The sequence below is a fragment of the Lutjanus erythropterus genome, chromosome 3 (genome assembly GCF_056507025.1).
Source record: "Lutjanus erythropterus isolate fLutEry1 chromosome 3, fLutEry1.hap2, whole genome shotgun sequence".
Lineage (NCBI taxonomy): Eukaryota > Metazoa > Chordata > Actinopteri > Lutjaniformes > Lutjanidae > Lutjanus > Lutjanus erythropterus.
The window spans coordinates 40,242,148-40,260,284 of NC_139319.1; the positions used below are offsets into that span (position 1 = coordinate 40,242,148).

Consider the following 18,137-nt stretch of genomic DNA (forward strand, 5'->3'; position numbering starts at 1 on the left):
GATCAATTCATGATCAATAAACAAAATATGACTGCAACAAAAACCACAATAATAATCCTTTACATTAAACTACTCTTTAATGTTTGATTTCATTTTCATCCACACCCACAATGCTTTGCAAATTGAGTCCACATACGTTCGTGCATTTAATATATATTGTTTTTTCCCAGTAATGTTACATAAACATAAGCAGCAGCTCTGCTCACTCACAGTCCCTCCAGACGTGTCTGTTAATCAGTTGAAACAAGGTTGCTGATAATATCGAAGTGGAAATAGTCCGTGATAGTAGAAGTATGTGTGTGTGAGTGAGAGAGAGAATAAAAACCTCATTAACTCAATTCAGTCCAGTTTTATTGCAGGGAAGCACATTGAGGCGAAGGCTGATTAGCTTTTAGCGTAACGTTAGTCCACCGGTCCACTTTCTCCTCCTCTGGCTCTAGACACTCAGCAGACTGTAGCAATGGGGAGAACGTCTGTTCTGGTAGAGAACAGTGTGTGTTTGTGTGGAAGCCACATGAGAAACTCTACAACTCATAACTACTAACCTTACTGTGAGGCCCAATACGTTAGCGACAGCTGACTGTTCCTATGATAAACACTGATTATTAAAGTGAAGATGCTGTAGGCTATTTAATGTTTTTAATGGTTTAATCACTTGAAACAAGGTTGCTGATAATATTGATACGGAAATATACAGTGATAATAGTAAGAAGTGTGTGTGTGTGCAGCGCATCTCTGATTTAAAAGCCGTCACATCGCCTTGAGTGAAATCCAGACCATAACTTTTCTTCTCTGTGCATCGGACTTCTACCGACCGCACATAGAGCATACCGAACAAAAAAAGACAACGTCAAAGTTTGCTGGCCAAACCATTTGTGTGTGTTTTTTTTTTTTGGGGGGGGGGGGGGGGGGTTCTTCACTATATTAAGAACAACTGGGGGGGGGGGGGGGGCTATTATGGGCTATTATGATAACTCAAATATTAGATTTTTTTCCACAAATAGGCCTGTTTTGAAATATTTTAAATAATTACTCCATAATTTAATGAGGTCCCACCCATAGATACAGAAATAGAAGTATATAGTTTCTTTATCTGTGGTCCTGGCTTCCCCTGCACCCTCCAACCTGGCCCAGGAATGTAGCCTTTCCCCATCTACCTTGGTCTAAATGATCAAACATGTAATGTAAGAATAGATCAAATTAACAGCTTTATGCTTTAATCCATTCAGACTAGACTGCATGTTCTTCTTTGGATGAGGAACAATAGTGAGAGACTTGACTTGACATAATCTGTGACTTGACTTGACTCGACAACCTTGTGACTTGACTTGACTCGGCAACCTTGTGACTTGACTCGACTTGACTCGACATAACCTTGTGACTTGACTTGACTCGACATAACCTTGTGACTTGACTTGACTTGACTTGACTCGACATAACCTTGTGACTTGACTTGACTTGACTTGCCCATGATAAAAAAACTTGGGACTCTGTCCCACCGAGAACCCTAACTTGGGGTTCTATGCAGAACCATATTTGCCTGTTGAGTTTGCTGTATAGGTTTATTGAACTTTGTTTGTTTGTTTTTATTTATTTCTTTTGTTTTATTTCTTTTTCTTTCATTTTTTTTACATGTTTGAAATAAAGAATTTTAATTCTTTCATTCCAATATGAAATGTTTGTACCGTTTCATCTCTAGACACATGTGGACTACATGGACACAATGTATGTGTTATTTCTGTATAGCAGACCGTTGCTAAGACTAACAGACCGTTGTTATGAAAAACAGACTGTTGCTATGGATACAGTTCTAATTATAGACTCTGCAGGAAAAATAGAGTCACTGTTAAATTACCAAAATCACTTTGAAATGAATATTTTGTGTCAATTTTTTTTTTTTTTTTTTTGTGAATAACCATTTATCAAGCAGGATAATGTACAGTGAGCAGGTCGTTATTGTGAAATAAATCATGACAGTGTGATGCAGAACCCTGCAGGATCCCTTACATAGCAGTGTTTCCCAAACTTTGTTCCTTAGGATCCACTTTTTAAAAAAGATAAACCATCAAGAAACAATCCACAATAGGCCTTATCAACACATTTTGGTAAAAGTTAATATGTGCATAAATGAATGGCCGTGACCAGTTTTACTGTCATTTCCAGATCGTCTTATATTATGTTGACCTGTGTTCTCGAGAACATATTAAGTATTTAAGTTGTTGAAATCAGAAATAAATGCATTTAGGCTGTGTAACAATATAGGACCTTTTAGCCTAATATATAAACCAGACAAAATAAGTGAATTTAAGCAGAATTAACAGGCTCTCATTTTTTCCTGTCATCAAAAAAACAATATGTACACATTTGAAATTCTTTTTAAAAGGTTTACTACAGATGTAAATCTTAAATTTGCATTAATTCTTCAATGGTCTTTAATGTATTTGATGACCCAAATAAAATCTTCCGTGAGTTACTGGGAATGACTTATTTGCTGATTTGTAGTGTAGTTTCAGTTGGGAGGAAGCTTTCCCAAACCATAACCTCTTATTTCAACAACATATATTTTATTTAAAATCATGAGGCTGTATGTGAAAAAAAGTCCCACATTCTCATGTCACTACCAAAGCAGTGTAAGGTCCCATCATTTTAAAGTACATGTAGTATTTTTTTTTTAAATCAGGGTGTAAATTTAGGAAATGTCACAACCAAACCACCATTGTTCAAACCATTGTTTTCTGCAATCAAGCAACCTTTTTCGGGTGTTATGGCAGATCTTTTAGCATGTATGTGTGTACAGAACTGTTCAGAACTGTAACTGACCATGTGCTGATGAGCATCTTTGAGATCTAGTCAACAAAACTGACCGATCACTGTTTGTCCCTGATTTATTCATCAAACAAACCATTTAATATCAAATGTGACACACAGTGCAACTTTAAATTCTAAAAAACAAATGACCAAGAAACATGACATTATTTTATTAATTTTTTTTTATTTTTTTGATGTACAATAGTGATGTTCATTCATGTGGCTGATGGTGTTTAAATGTGTCTCGCAGATCCAGTTCAGGAAGAGGCGCCCAGCCCAAGCTCTCCAAGAAGACGAGGAAAAACTCCTCACGAAGAGTTCTTAAGACACAGGGGAAGAAACCTCGGGAAAGGCAATTCAAAGAGAGATCCCCCTCTTCACGGACGGCTGGGAGTATATATGTGAGTATGGGCAATTTTCTTTCTTTTTGTTTTTAGCGTGGGGAAACCAGAGCTCCTGGAGGAAACCCACGTAATCACGGGGAAAACATCTGAACTCCATGCAGAAAGACCCTGATCCAAGTGGGTTTAAGATTCAGGATCTTTCTGCTGTGAGGGGGGCAGTGCTGACCACCGTGCTGCACCAACGTAAAGTCTTGACCCTCAAACAGCCGTTTTCAAAGTGCTGTTTGGGGGTTAAAACTGATTAATACTCACAAATACCTGTGTTTGTGTAAGTCCCTGTCCCTGAGCTGGAAGTCTGTGTGTGGGCTGTACATGATCTTCAGACGCCACACATGAGTACACGGTACCACTTCTTCTTCTTTTTCTTCTTGGCTAGGTGACTCTCGAGAGCTGTCAGCTGGGAGTTCAGGGAGAACTCTTTCTTCTTCCACTCCTGCTCCTTTTCCTGGAGAGTCTTCCTGAGGTCTTCTGTGGCCTGAAGGAGGGATGACTTTTCCTTCTGCCACTCGTTATGATGAGTTTCCAGCTGCTGCTCAACCTTCTGCAGAGCATCTGCAAGAGTTTTGTTTTCTTGTTTCTGCTCTTCAAGTTGAGCCCCAAAGAAAGTCTTTGATTTTTCTGTCTCTTCCACCTTCTGCTGCCAGCTGCGACGCTGAGTCTCCAGCAGATCCTCTGCCTTTTTCAGGGCAGAAGAAATCTTCCTGGTCTCTGCTTTTTGTTCCTCCAGCTGGGCTTGATGGGAAGCCTTGACTCGTTCCAGTGTCTTTTTTGCATCCTCCTTCTGTTTAGCGAGACTCTCCTCCATTTTGTTCAGCTTTGCTTGCAGCTTATGAGCTTGATCCCGCTCAAACACAAATTCGGCCTCCAGCTGTTCAGCCTTTGTGCGAGCCTCAAACTCCGCGGTGTCCTTTTCAAAAAGCTGCAACTTAAGGCCATGAGTTGTCGTCTCCATGTTGGTTTCAGCCACGGCACGCAGCTGTTTCTCAACACGGACCTGTAACTTCATGGCCTCGACTTCACTTTGAAGGTCCTCGTTCTTTTTGGTCATGGCCTCCAACTTGACTTCAAGTTCTTTGGTGTAGGATGTCTTCTGCTCAAGGTCGCTCTGAGCTGTCCGCAGCATGAAGCAGATTTTCCTGAAACGTAATTTCAGAGTCTCAGTATCTTCCTGTTCAGAGCGGTTATGTTTGGCTGGAGCCACGTCTAGCAGGGCTTGCAGTCTACATATTTCACTCTGCATCTGCTCTTTGCTCTTGTTGTCCTCTTGCTTGTCCTGGAGCTGATCGATGAGAGCGGTCAGCGAGTCCACGTGGATGTCCAAGTGGAGCCTCTGCTCAGATCGACCCCTGGTCAGCCTTGCCTCGCTGTCCTTAAGCTCGCACCTTATTTCCTCCTCCAGGGAATGGAGGTAGAAATCAAGGCGTCTGGTGGCGAAATCCTTGACTTGATGAGTCTGCTGATGGATCTCAGCGTTGTTTCTCCTCTGCCTCCTCTGCTTTCTCTGACTTTGTGTCGTTTCCATTGTAACTCGCGTTTGAACTTGTAAAACCTCTTTCCTAACTTGTGACGATGAAATTCGTGTCTGAATACTTGACAGTGAAAATCGTGTCTGATGCAGGTTTGATTCTGAGAATCAGAATTTTATAGCACAACATTCCGGAAGTGACTTGATGACATCATCAGAACACTGTTCTTTGATCTTGTTGTTGCTATGGGATACCTTTTTTTTTGTTTGTTTGTTTTTCAAAGATGGCTGACTGAATTTTTTAAAACTTTATTTGTAACAAAACAATTACAACAAGGCATAGAAAAACATTATAGAGGAATAACATACAAGGCATGGTATAGAAAAGTAATTTAACATTGATATTATAATGCAGAGCAATAAGTAGTAAAAAAATAAACTAAAAAAAACAGAAAAACAAAATTGTGAAAAGGAAAAATGCATTAAGTCGATCTAGGGGTCATAAAAAACTTTCAGTTCTTCATAAGTTTTGAGGAGAGACTTGGATTATTTTCCTTCCATTAATTTTAAGGCACTCAGATGATTAGCCATAAAGTCCCTTTAAGTAACTGAGAAGTGGGGTTTAATTTTCCTCCATTTAGATGTGTAGATAAAAAAAAATGCCAGTAGTGTAAGGCTGTTTAATATCAAGTGACCTTTAACGTCCTTGAGATCAATACCAAACACAATAGTTTCTCTTGTGAGAGGAACATGTAGTGGGATTTTGGATGGTAGCAAGTCCTGCAAGTCCTCCCAGAATGTCATACAGTATAGACGTTGACCTGTGGACAACCTGTGGTTTCAATTTCAGTATAACAAAAGAAACAATTATTGTGATCAATGTTAAATCTCTTTCTTAGCATTTCATGACTGCCTATCTATGTTTTGAACTAACAGTTTGACTGATATGGGAATTGCTTTAATCACTTTGTCAAACTGAGCACGTGTGCAAACTATATGGTACTTCAAGGAGAAGTTTTCATACGATAGCCAATGTCCTAGATCACCACAGTCCACATTAAGTGCTGTGGAAAATATTCTCCTGATAGTTTCATTGTTCCATTTTTACTTCCCGGTTGATCTCTGGTCCATCTGATCAGAGATGCCAGATTTCAGGATCGTTACCATGCAGCTTTATGGTACAGAGTTCAATCATATAAAACAGCTCCAGGTAACTCTGTGTGGTTTTAGAGATTCAATAAAATCATATCATCAGCTTTATGTGTCCACTATTGCAGTAAGTTAGACAGGAAAGTTATTTGTCTTATAATATATTGCAGAATACAGTAAAGTAAAATAAGTAAATGGTGGTGTGAGTTGCATAAAAGAAAATCATTTTTATTCTCATCTGGCAAAACACAGAATATAATTTGTATCATTTCAGAGATAAATAAATTGCAGACAATTGGACTCAAGTCATAGGGACTCGGACTCGAGTCGACTCGAGTCGCAAATTTGATGACTTGCAACTCGACTCGGACTTGGAGGCTCAGAGACTCGAGACTCGACTTGAGACAAGATGACTCCCCTCGACTTGAGACAAGATTGATGACTCCTCTCGACTTGAGACACGACAAACGAGCCCCTCCCTCATCACTCTTTCACCTGACTGCTGCTCTCTCCTCTCTCTCTCTCTCTCCCCCGCGCGCGCCCGCTTCGCCACGGTGCAACGAGCCCCTCCTTCACCTGACCGCAGCTCTGCTCTCCTCCTCTCTCTGCCTCCTCTCTGACAGTCAGTCAGCTGTTCCTGTCAAAAACATGACGTGTCGTGGCTTTTATACCTATGGATGTTAACATTAGAGCTGGACAGTATTACGTTACAAGGCTGGTAAACATATAGCTTCGCTGTTTGTTTTTGTCTTGTTAGGTTTTTTTATGATAACTCAAATATTAGATTTTTTTTTCACAAATAGGTCTGTTTTGAAATATTTTAAATAATTACTCCATAATTTAATGAGGTCCCACCCATAGATATAGAAATAGAAGTATATAGTTTCTTTATCTATGGTCCTGGCACCCCCTGCACCAGCCGCGTCGCCAGACAGATTTCACTGGGGCACGTGCCCCAGTATTGATCTGCAGTGCCCCAGTAAAAATTTCACCAATAAAAAAAAATCACTTCAGAGTTTTAAGTCTACATAGCATTGACTACAGCGCACATACTACTTTGTACGGTAATTCATTGCTACTGTATTCACTCCACATAAACAATGCGCACATGGCTAATTAATATGGTAATTTATTCACCTATAGCGACTTCGACTGGTAATACTTCCGTGTCAACTCGAAGTCGCGAGAGAGAGAGAGAGAGAGAGAGAGAGGCAGGCGATGAGAATCACTGCGTGAGGTAGATAACGTTAGCCGACAACAACTTGTTAAATATATTATTTTGATTTTGATTTGACTCGAACTGTAACTCCTAGATGGATATCAGAAAGTTATTCGCCCGCAGCAGGGATAAAGCAGCGAGGAATGAGAGGTAAGTGAAGTCCTAGCTAGCTAGGCAACATAAGTCTGTCTTAAGTTAATGCTAAGTTAGCTAACGTTATTCCAGGTATCAAGACAACCATATTAATTTGCTGTACGAGCTGTGGGGGGAATTTCCAGTGAGTTTCATCAGCATGAAACATAATGTTGGTTATGGTCTGCTGGTTCTGCTCAGGACTTGTGTGTTAGCTTGTGTAAGTTGACAGATGTAGCCTATGGATGGTGCAGTGGTTCTCAAATGGTCTATTTTCAGGAAGAAAAACATTTTTCCCTGTCATCAAGTCGTGAGCCAAATTTTTAAACCATTCAAGTTTAATTAAGTTCAATTTGTAGATGTTTACTGAAATAAATATTTCAAAAAGATTCATTGCTCTTCCTTTTTGCTTTTATCAGTAATGGTCTAGAAGTCTAGAGTAAAGTGCACAAGTAGGCCAAATACATTACCGCAGTACATTTCAGGTGGTTAATCAAAGATCTAGACAACAACATAGTCTGATATGATTGAATAGTTTAAAGAACTATTTATGTTTTTTTCTGATAAATAAGTGATGAATATGTTTTTTTTCTTGCGCACTTTGCGCGCTCTCATGAATTCTTTGTGCCCCAGTACAGTATTAGGTCTAGTGACGCCCCTGGTTAACATTAGAGCTGGACAGTATTATGTTACAAGGCTGGTAAACATATAGCTTCGCTGTTTGTTTTTGTCTTGTTAGGTTTTTTTATGATAACTCAAATATTAGATTTTTTCCACAAATAGGCCTGTTTTTAAATATTTTAAATAATTACTCCATAATTTAATGAGGTCCCACCCATAGATATAGAAATAGAAGTATATAGTTTCTTTATCTATGGTCCTGGCGCCCCCTGCACCCTTCAACCTGGGCCAGGAATGTAGCCTTTCCCCATCTACCTTGGTCTAAATGATCAAACATGTAATGTAAGAATAGATAAAATTAACAGCTTTATGCTTTAATCCATGCAGACTAGACTGCATGCTCTTTTTTGGATGAGGAACAATAGTGAGAGACTTGACTTGACATAATCTGCGACTTGACTTGACTCGACAACCTTGTGACTTGACTCGACTTGACTTGACAACCTTGTGACTTGACTCGACTTGACTCGACATAACCTTGTGACTTGACTTGACTTGACTTGACATAACCTTGTGACTTGACTTGCCCATGATAAAAAAACTTGGGATTTGCTTGAGACTTGGACCAAATTCCTCGATACTTGCTTGCGACTCGGATTGGAGGGACTTGTGCAATTGTCTGCTGTACAGTGTATAATGATCTAATATATGTGTAGTATATACATAGTACAGCACTGTATAAGTTTGAAATTTTTTAATATTATTACCATTATCATTACTATTATCATTATTATTACATTACATAACTATGGTGATAATTACAGACAGACAAAGATCAAAGACAAGTGCATTTTGAAAATAATTTAACCCTAATCCCACCACTTTTTTCTTTTTTGATGATCTGAAAAATGATCCGATCCATGACTCAAAACCACGATATGATCCGAACCATGAATCTTTTGATCCGTTGCAGCCCTATTGTTAGATGAAGTGTGTCCCGAAGCTGTCTTTAATAGTTTCTTGTAGAGAGGAGCAGGATATTGCTGTTCAAGACTTAAGACGTAATGTAACTGCATCATAAAGCCTACATGAACTGCATGGTCTTCAGGGATGAATAGTCTCTCCTATTGCTATTGTACTGTTTTTTCAGCTATAGTAACATTAATTGTTAGTAATGTAGCAGCCTAGTTTTGAATGACAGGGTCCCTGCTATCACATGTTGTTAAAACAGTGCAGTATGGAAGTATTACACTCAACCAACACCAGGGAAGGCAGTCTGTAATACATGCAATGAAGGTGTCAGCACTCATCAGCATCCTGCATCATTCCTTGCCTGGCTGTGCTGAAGATGCTACTTCAAGATGATGAGGGTCCCTCCACAAAAGGCATCAGAACACTCAGGCAAGCCATGAGGGAGAGCCTGGACAAGCGTTTCTCAAAAGTAAAAGACACAAAAACTGTGGTGGTGGCCTGTCTCTTAGATCCTCATTATAAGAGTCATCCATTCTCCTCTGCCATGACATTGAGCAAGGATGGTTGAAAGAGGAAGAGGACGCTGCCACACAACAGACCACTCGAGAAGAGCAATGCTGCCACAGAAGGAGCCAGTGTGGAGGAGCAGGCAGCTGCATATGGGACACATGAGAATGAAACACCCACAAAAGGCAACAGAGAGAAAACTGGTGACCTGCTGGCCAGTATCTGCGTTAAGGATGAGCTACATCTGTACCTGAAGGAGCCAGTGATCGACAGGCAGAAAGGGGACCCACTCCAGTGGTGGAGACAGAATGAAGGGCGCTTCAAGCTACTTATGAAACAAGCAAGAAACTCTGCTTTTTGCACCACAATCTGGTGCTGCTCAATTGGGACTACTAATTGATTTGAGACTCACATTTCTGTGCAAATTTTATTTAACTTTGTTTGTTTTACTTTATAAAACTTCAGGAAGCTATTTATTTATTTATTTATAATATATTTAATAATTTATTTATTATAAGAGATGCTGCTGACCCTGGGAGCTCCCTGCACTTTTTGTAAGCTGTTTAATAAACATATGCTTAAAGACATTTAAACCAAGTTAAGTGTTGGAGTTTGTATTAATTAAAATTTTGACACCAATATTTTCACTTTTACTGCAAATGAATATCGGCTCCAAATATCGGTTATCGGCCTCGTTGACTACTAACAATCGGTATCGGCCCTGAAAAAACCATATCGGTCTATCTCTATCTTTCACAAAATATCTTAACTAACTAACCAAGTAAGAAAAGTTAGAATGACTAAATTTAGCCATTACTGAATTTATTAAGTGTTCAAAATACTGGCAAGAGCAGAGGCTGATTTCTCTCACTGGCTGGAAAAGTAATACAGAATGTAACAAAGTCTCAGTTTACATTCATCCTGACACTAAAATGTTTTAAAACTGATTTGTTTTTAATCATTAGATTTTTCAGTAAAAGCTGCATTAAGCAACGTTTGGCTGTTAGGATGACATAAAGGACGGTTCTTGTGAAGACTATATACACTTGACAGAACAAAACAGGCTGCATTATTTCACAAACAGCTACTTTGTAACTGTAACTTTGTAATTCAATTTATTTAAACATATGCAATATTTTTGTTGTTTTTTGTTTAACAATAGCACTTTTGAAAGCAATATGATCAGATCAAATTCTGAGTTTAAATTCAGAATTATGACAAGAAAGTCAAGATTATGAGAATAAACTCAGAATTTTGAGAATAAATTCAACTGTAATTCTGACTTTTTCTCCACTTAAAATTCAGAACTTTAACTTTAAGCTCAAGACTCAATACATTTTACACTTGTGGCCTAAGCTCAAATAAATTTTAAACACTACTACTAAATATGAGTTAAATTTTAACAGCAGATCACAGTTATCAACTCAAAAACCACAAGAAAAAAAAAAACTAAAGTTGATGACTAATTACAAAATAGGCTCTTTGCCATATTTAACATGTTCTACCTGTGAAACTCAAGATGTTCGACTAATATTGAAACAACAACTAACATTTCTGTAAGACAAACAAAAGTTAATCTGAAACCTACAAGTACAATGTTATTAAGACAACATTAGTAACCACTCTGATCATATTCCCTTCCTGAAAACTCCACAAGGAAGTAAAGAACAATCATCAATGACAGAGAACATATGAACTGAATCATTATTCTCTGTCAGCTTCACGCTCAGAAAGGAATATCACGACTCATCATCGTGGCTAGCGAGACCAAACACTTTAGAAACACATTTCTCAAGTCAGAAACTATAGAAATGATCCCTGAAAGTATAGTCTTAGTTTGACTGAGGGTGAAAGCAGCAGCTCATTCACAGGAGACTCATTCTCACTCAGGGTTCAGAGGTTCAGAACATAATCAAGATATAATTCCTGTTCATAAATCCTGTTCACTTATTTTCTACTTATTTTCCACTGGCCAGCATACAGACTGATGCTGGCAAAAACTATAATATACTGTAGACATTACAACAAGGCATACATTCATGTATAATTCACTGTCAACTTTGCAAATATTATGTTATTAATTTGTCTCTAAAAAGGTTCAATATTAAAATAGATTTCTGTACACACTGAGGCTTTATTTCTCTCCTCACAATTCAAAATGAAGCAAAGAGCAGTGATCAGTGGCAGTAAAGAGTCAGTATGATCTGAATTATAAATCACTTTCTGATTCAGCTCAGACCTGAAACATCTCATCATCATCATGACAAGCAGACCATATTTCATTTTAGACACCTTCAACCACACGTATGCCTTGAACGTATGCCTTGTTGTAATGTCTACAGTATATTATAGTTTTTGCCAGAATGATCCCTGAAAGTATAGTCTTAGTTTGACTGAGGGTGAAAGCAGCAGGTCATTCACAGGAGACTCATTCTCACTCAGGGTTCCTCTCTGTCATCAACATGTTCCTCCAGTTGTTGTGTCTCATCCAGTCATGTGCTGCTACCAAATCACAGTAATGAAGAACCCAATGCTGCTTTACAGGGTATGAAACAAAAATAAATAAATAAACAAATGCAAAAAGAACAAAACAAGAAGAGAACAGCAATGACTGGTGAAGTGTGAAGTTTGAGGTCATAAGTCTTGATGAATATGTCATCTTAACAGCCAAACGTTGCTTAATGCAGCTTTTACTGAAAAATCTAATGATTAAAAACAAATCAGTTTTAAAAAAAATTTAGTGTCAGGATGAATGTAAACTGAGACTTTGTTACATTCTGTATTACTTTTTCCAGCCAGTGAGAGAAATCAGCCTCTGCTCTTGCCAGTATTTTGAACACTTAATAAATTCAGTAATGGCTAAATTTAGTCATTCTAACTTTTCTTACTTGGTTAGTTAGTTAAGATATTTTGTGAAAGATAGAGATAGACCGATATGTTTTTTTCAGGGCCGATACCGATTGTTAGTAGTCAAGGAGGTCGATAACCGATATTTGGAGCCGATATTCATTTGCAGTAAAAGTGAAAATATTGGTGTCAAAATTTTAATTAATACAAACTCCAACACTTAACTTGGTTTAAATGTCTTTAAGCATATGTTTATTAAACAGCTTACAAAAAGTGCAGGGAGCTCCCAGGGTCAGCAGCATCTCTTATAATAAATAAATTATTAAATATATTATACGTAAATAAATAAATAGCTTCCTGATGTTTTATAAAGTAAATCAAACAAAGTAAAATAAAATTTGCACAGAAATGTGAGTCTCAAATCAATTAGTAGTCCCAATTGAGCAGCACCAGATTGTGGTGCAAAAAGCAGAGTTTCTTGCTTGTTTCATAAGTAGCTTGAAGCGCCCTTCATTCTGTCTCCACCACTGGAGTGGGTCCCCTTTCTGCCTGTCGATCACTGGCTCCTTCAGGTACAGATGTAGCTCATCCTTAACGCAGATACTGGCCAGCAGGTCACCAGTTTTCTCTCTGTTGCCTTTTGTGGGTGTTTCATTCTCATGTGTCCCATATGCAGCTGCCTGCTCCTCCACACTGGCTCCTTCTGTGGCAGCATTGCTCTTCTCGAGTGGTCTGTTGTGTGGCAGCGTCCTCTTCCTCTTTCAACCATCCTTGCTCAATGTCATGGCAGAGGAGAATGGATGACTCTTATAATGAGGATCTGAGAGACAGGCCAGCACCACAGTTTTTGTGTCTTCTACTTTTGAGAAACACTTGTCCAGGCTCTCCCTCATGGCTTGCCTGAGCGTTCTGATGCCTTTTGTGGAGGGACCCTCATCATCATGAAGTAGCATCTGCAGCACAGCCAGGCAAGGAATGATGCAGGATGCTGATGAGTTACTGTGGCTCACCTCAAGTGTCACTTCATCTATTGGGAGAAGAGTTTCAATTAAATTGGACACAAGGGACCTGCAAGTCCTCCATGTTCACCACAGTAGATGGTAAGCGCACACTTTTGCTCCAGCATTCTTTGCAGCATGTGGAGCGTTGAGTTCCACCTTGTTGGAACAACCTGGATTATGTTGTGCTCTGGCAGGCCAAGTTCCCTCTGAATGTCTCACAAATGCTGTTTGGCCAGATTGGAGTGGTGGAAATGTGTGGCACACTTCTTAAGTATTGCAATGACATCTGTGACGGCTCTTTGACTTGACAGACCGTCATTCACCACAATTTGCAAGGTGTGCGCTGTGCAGCTGAGGTCTCGGGAGTTCAGCGAGCCTCATTCCCTTCACAATATTTGCTCCGCTGTCTCGAAGCACTAGTGCTACATTGTCTTTGCTCATCTTCCAGTCCTCAAGCATACTGAGGAATGTCTCTTTCAAGTTTTCCCCAGTGTGGGACCTGCTTTCTTGTCCATTCAGCGTCAATGAAATGGCATGTCAGGCTCATGAGAGATTCTGTCACACCAGACCAGCAGTCTGTGGTGAAGGAGAGAGAGTAGCCAGCATTTCATGTAGGCTTTATGATGCAGTTACATTACGTCTTAAGTCTTGAACAGCAATATCCTGCTCCTCTCTACAAGAAACTATTAAAGACAGCTTCGGGACACACTTCATCTAACAATAGGGCTGCAACGGATCAAAAGATTCATGGTTCGGATCATATCGTGGTTTTGAGTCACGGATCGGATCATTTTTCAGATCAGCAAAAAAGAAAAAAGTGGTGGGATTAGGGTTAAATTATAATCAAAATGCACTTGTCTTTGATCTTTGTCTGTCTGTAATTATCACCATAGTTATGTAATGTAATAATAATGATAATAGTAATGATAATGGTAATAATATTAAAAAATTTCAAACTTATACAGTGCTGTACTATGTATATACTATACATATATTAGATCATTATACACTGTACAGCAGACAATTGCACAAGTCCCTCCAATCCGAGTCGCAAGCAAGTATCAAGGAATTTGGTCCAAGTCTCAAGCAAATCCCAAGTTTTATTATGGGCAAGTCAAGTCACAAGGTTATGTCAAGTCAAGTCAAGTCAAGTCACAAGGTTATGTCAAGTCAAGTCAAGTCAAGTCACAAAGTTATGTCGAGTCAAGTCGAGTCAAGTCACAAGGTTGTCAAGTCAAGTCGAGTCAAGTCACAAGGTTGTCGAGTCAAGTCAAGTCGCAGATTATGTCAAGTCAAGTCTCTCACTATTGTTCCTCATCCAAAAAAGAACATGCAGTCTAGTCTGAATGGATTAAAGCATAAAGCTGTTAATTTGATCTATTCTTACATTACATGTTTGATCATTTAGACCAAGGTAGATGGGGAAAGGCTACATTCCTGGGCCCAGGTTGGAGGGTGCAGGGGGTGCCAGGACCATAGATAAAGAAACTATATACTTCTATTTCTATATCTATGGGTGGGACCTCATTAAATTATGGAGTAATTATTTAAAATATTTCAAAACAGACCTATTTGTGAAAAAAAAATCTAATATTTGAGTTATCATAAAAAAACCTAACAAGACAAAAACAAACAGCGAAGCTATATGTTTACCAGCCTTGTAACGTAATACTGTCCAGCTCTAATGTTAACATCCATAGGTATAAAAGCCACGACACGTCATGTTTTTGACAGGAACAGCTGACTGACTGTCAGAGAGGAGGCAGAGAGAGGAGGAGAGCAGAGCTGCGGTCAGGTGAAGGAGGGGCTCGTTGCACCGTGGCGAAGCGGGCGCGCGCGGGGGAGAGAGAGAGAGAGAGGAGAGAGCAGCAGTCAGGTGAAAGAGTGATGAGGGAGGGGCTCGTTTGTCGTGTCTCAAGTCGAGAGGAGTCATCAATCTTGTCTCAAGTCGAGGGGAGTCATCTTGTCTCAAGTCGAGTCTCGAGTCTCTGACCCTCCAAGTCCGAGTCGAGTTGCAAGTCGTCAAATTTGCGACTCGAGTCGACTCGAGTCCGAGTCCCTATGACTTGAGTCCAATTGTCTGCAATTTATTTATCTCTGAAATGATACAAATTATATTCTGTGTTTTGCCAGATGAGAATAAAAATGATTTTCTTTCATGCAACTCACACCACCATTTACTTATTTTACTTTACTGTATTCTGCAATATATTATAAGACAAATAACTTTCCTGTCTAATTTACTGCAATAGTGGACACATAAAGCTGATGATATGATTTTATTGAATCTCTAAAACCACACAGAGTTACCTGGAGCTGTTTTATATGATTGAACTCTGTACCATAAAGCTGCTTGGTAACGATCCTGAAATCTGGCATCTCTGATCAGATGGACCAGAGATCAACCGGGAAGTAAAAATGGAACAATGAAACTATCAGGAGAATATTTTCCACAGCACTTAATGTGGACTGTGGTGGTTCTACCCTTTTTTCTTTACATTTAATAAATAATTTGAAGAGTCTGCTCACTAAAATAGAAATACTAGATGGATGGAATGAAACCGATCAGGCCACACATAACATCGACCAAGTCATCCATCACAGAGAAAATACTAAGCTTTTTTATACTTTAAACTCACTGAACTCCTCCCATCTGGCATGTAGGAAGCCCCCAAAAGCTTTAGAGATTATATTATCTCTACGGCAGATACCTCCAAAACTCTGCAACTCACACCAAAACTATTTAGATGGATGAATAGCACTAAAGGCCTGAGTAAAAGGTGGCGTCCCCACCCAGGTCATCACCATAAGTCATCGCATCAGTGATCTAGGACATTGGCTATCGTATGAAAACTTCTCCTTGAAGTACCATATAGTTTGCACACGTGCTCAGTTTGACAAAGTGATTAAAGCAATTCCCATATCAGTCAAACTGTTAGTTCAAAACATAGATAGGCAGTCATGAAATGCTAAGAAAGAGATTTAACATTGATCACAATAATTGTTTCTTTTGTTATACTGAAATTGAAACCACATGTTGTCCACAGGTCAATGTCTATACTGTATGACATTCTGGCAGGACTTGCAGGACTTGCTACCATCCAAAATCCCACTACATGTTCCTCTCACAAGAGAAACTATTGTGTTTGGTATTGATCTCAAGGACACTAAAGGTCACTTGATATTAAACAGCCTTACACTACTGGCATTTTTTTTAATCTACACATCTAAATGGAGGAAAATTAAACCCCACTTCTCAGTTACTTAAAGGGACTTTATGGCTAATCATCTGAGTGCCTTAAAATTAATGGAAGGAAAATAATCCAAGTCTCTCCTCAAAACTTATGAAGAACTGAAAGTTTTTTATGACCCCTAGATCGACTTAATGCATTTTTCCTTTTCACAATTTTGTTTTTCTGTTTTTTTAGTTTATTTTTTTACTACTTATTGCTCTGCATTATAATATCAATGTTAAATTACTTTTCTATACCATGCCTTGTATGTTATTCCTCTATAATGTTTTTCTATGCCTTGTTGTAATTGTTTTGTTACAAATAAAGTTTTTAAAAATTCAGTCAGCCATCTTTGAAAAAAAAAAAAAAAAAAAAAAGGTATCCCATAGCAACAACAAGATCAAAGAACAGTGTTCTGATGATGTCATCAAGTCACTTCCGGAATGTTGTGCTATAAAATTCTGATTCTCAGAATCAAACCTGCATCAGACACGATTTTCACTGTCAAGTATTCAGACACGAATTTCATCGTCACAAGTTAGGAAAGAGGTTTTACAAGTTCAAACGCGAGTTACAATGGAAACGACACAAAGTCAGAGAAAGCAGAGGAGGCAGAGGAGAAACAACGCTGAGATCCATCAGCAGACTCATCAAGTCAAGGATTTCGCCACCAGACGCCTTGATTTCTACCTCCATTCCCTGGAGGAGGAAATAAGGTGCGAGCTTAAGGACAGCGAGGCAAGGCTGACCAGGGGTCGATCTGAGCAGAGGCTCCACTTGGACATCCACGTGGACTCGCTGACCGCTCTCATCGATCAGCTCCAGGACAAGCAAGAGGACAACAAGAGCAAAGAGCAGATGCAGAGTGAAATATGTAGACTGCAAGCCCTGCTAGACGTGGCTCCAGCCAAACATAACCGCTCTGAACAGGAAGATACTGAGACTCTGAAATTACGTTTCAGGAAAATCTGCTTCATGCTGCGGACAGCTCAGAGCGACCTTGAGCAGAAGACATCCTACACCAAAGAACTTGAAGTCAAGTTGGAGGCCATGACCAAAAAGAACGAGGACCTTCAAAGTGAAGTCGAGGCCATGAAGTTACAGGTCCGTGTTGAGAAACAGCTGCGTGCCGTGGCTGAAACCAACATGGAGACGACAACTCATGGCCTTAAGTTGCAGCTTTTTGAAAAGGACACCGCAGAGTTTGAGGCTCGCACAAAGGCTGAACAGCTGGAGGCCGAATTTGTGTTTGAGCGGGATCAAGCTCATAAGCTGCAAGCAAAGCTGAACAAAATGGAGGAGAGTCTTGCTAAACAGAAGGAGGATGCAACAAAGACACTGGAACGAGTCAAGGCTTCCCATCAAGCCCAGCTGGAGGAACAAAAAGCAGAGACCAGGAAGATTTCTTCTGCCCTGAAAAAGGCAGAGGATCTGCTGGAGACTCAGCGTCGCAGCTGGCAGCAGAAGGTGGAAGAAACAGAAAAATCAAAGACTTTCTTTGCGGCTCAACTTGAAGAGCAGAAACAAGAAAACAAAACTCTTGCAGATGCTCTGCAGAAGGTTGAGCAGCAGCTGGAAACTCATCATAACGAGTGGCAGAAGGAAAAGTCATCCCTCCTTCAGGCCACAGAAGACCTCAGGAAGACTCTCCAGGAAAAGGAGCAGGAGTGGAAGAAGAAAGAGTTCTCCCTGAACTCCCAGCTGACAGCTCTCGAGAGTCACCTAGCCAAGAAGAAAAAGAAGAAGAAGTGGTACCGTGTACTCATGTGTGGCGTCTGA

General features: G+C 39.5%; 2 protein-coding genes and 1 non-coding gene across 3 annotated transcripts; 1 reads left to right on the forward strand and 2 right to left on the reverse strand.

Moving 5' to 3' along the window:
- Positions 1 to 3,531: 3,531 nt before the first annotated feature.
- Positions 3,532 to 4,734, reverse strand: LOC146330614 (uncharacterized). Its single transcript, XM_084711532.1, has one exon. The coding sequence runs from the start codon at positions 4,732 to 4,734 to the stop codon at positions 3,532 to 3,534; it is 1,203 nt and encodes a 400-aa protein (XP_084567658.1).
- A 6,161-nt stretch (positions 4,735 to 10,895) lies between these two features.
- LOC146330615 (small nucleolar RNA U3) lies at positions 10,896 to 11,111 on the reverse strand. Its single transcript, XR_014769915.1, has one exon. It is a non-coding gene; the product is annotated as a small nucleolar RNA U3 (small nucleolar RNA).
- Positions 11,112 to 16,934: 5,823 nt separating this feature from the next.
- Positions 16,935 to 18,137, forward strand: LOC146330616 (uncharacterized). Its single transcript, XM_084711533.1, has one exon. The coding sequence runs from the start codon at positions 16,935 to 16,937 to the stop codon at positions 18,135 to 18,137; it is 1,203 nt and encodes a 400-aa protein (XP_084567659.1).

Excerpts from the sequence above, each read along its gene's own strand:
- LOC146330614 (XM_084711532.1), bottom strand. The coding sequence starts at position 4,734 with ATGGAAACGACACAAAGTCAGAGAAAGCAGAGGAGGCAGAGGAGAAAC.
- LOC146330616 (XM_084711533.1), top strand. The coding sequence starts at position 16,935 with ATGGAAACGACACAAAGTCAGAGAAAGCAGAGGAGGCAGAGGAGAAAC.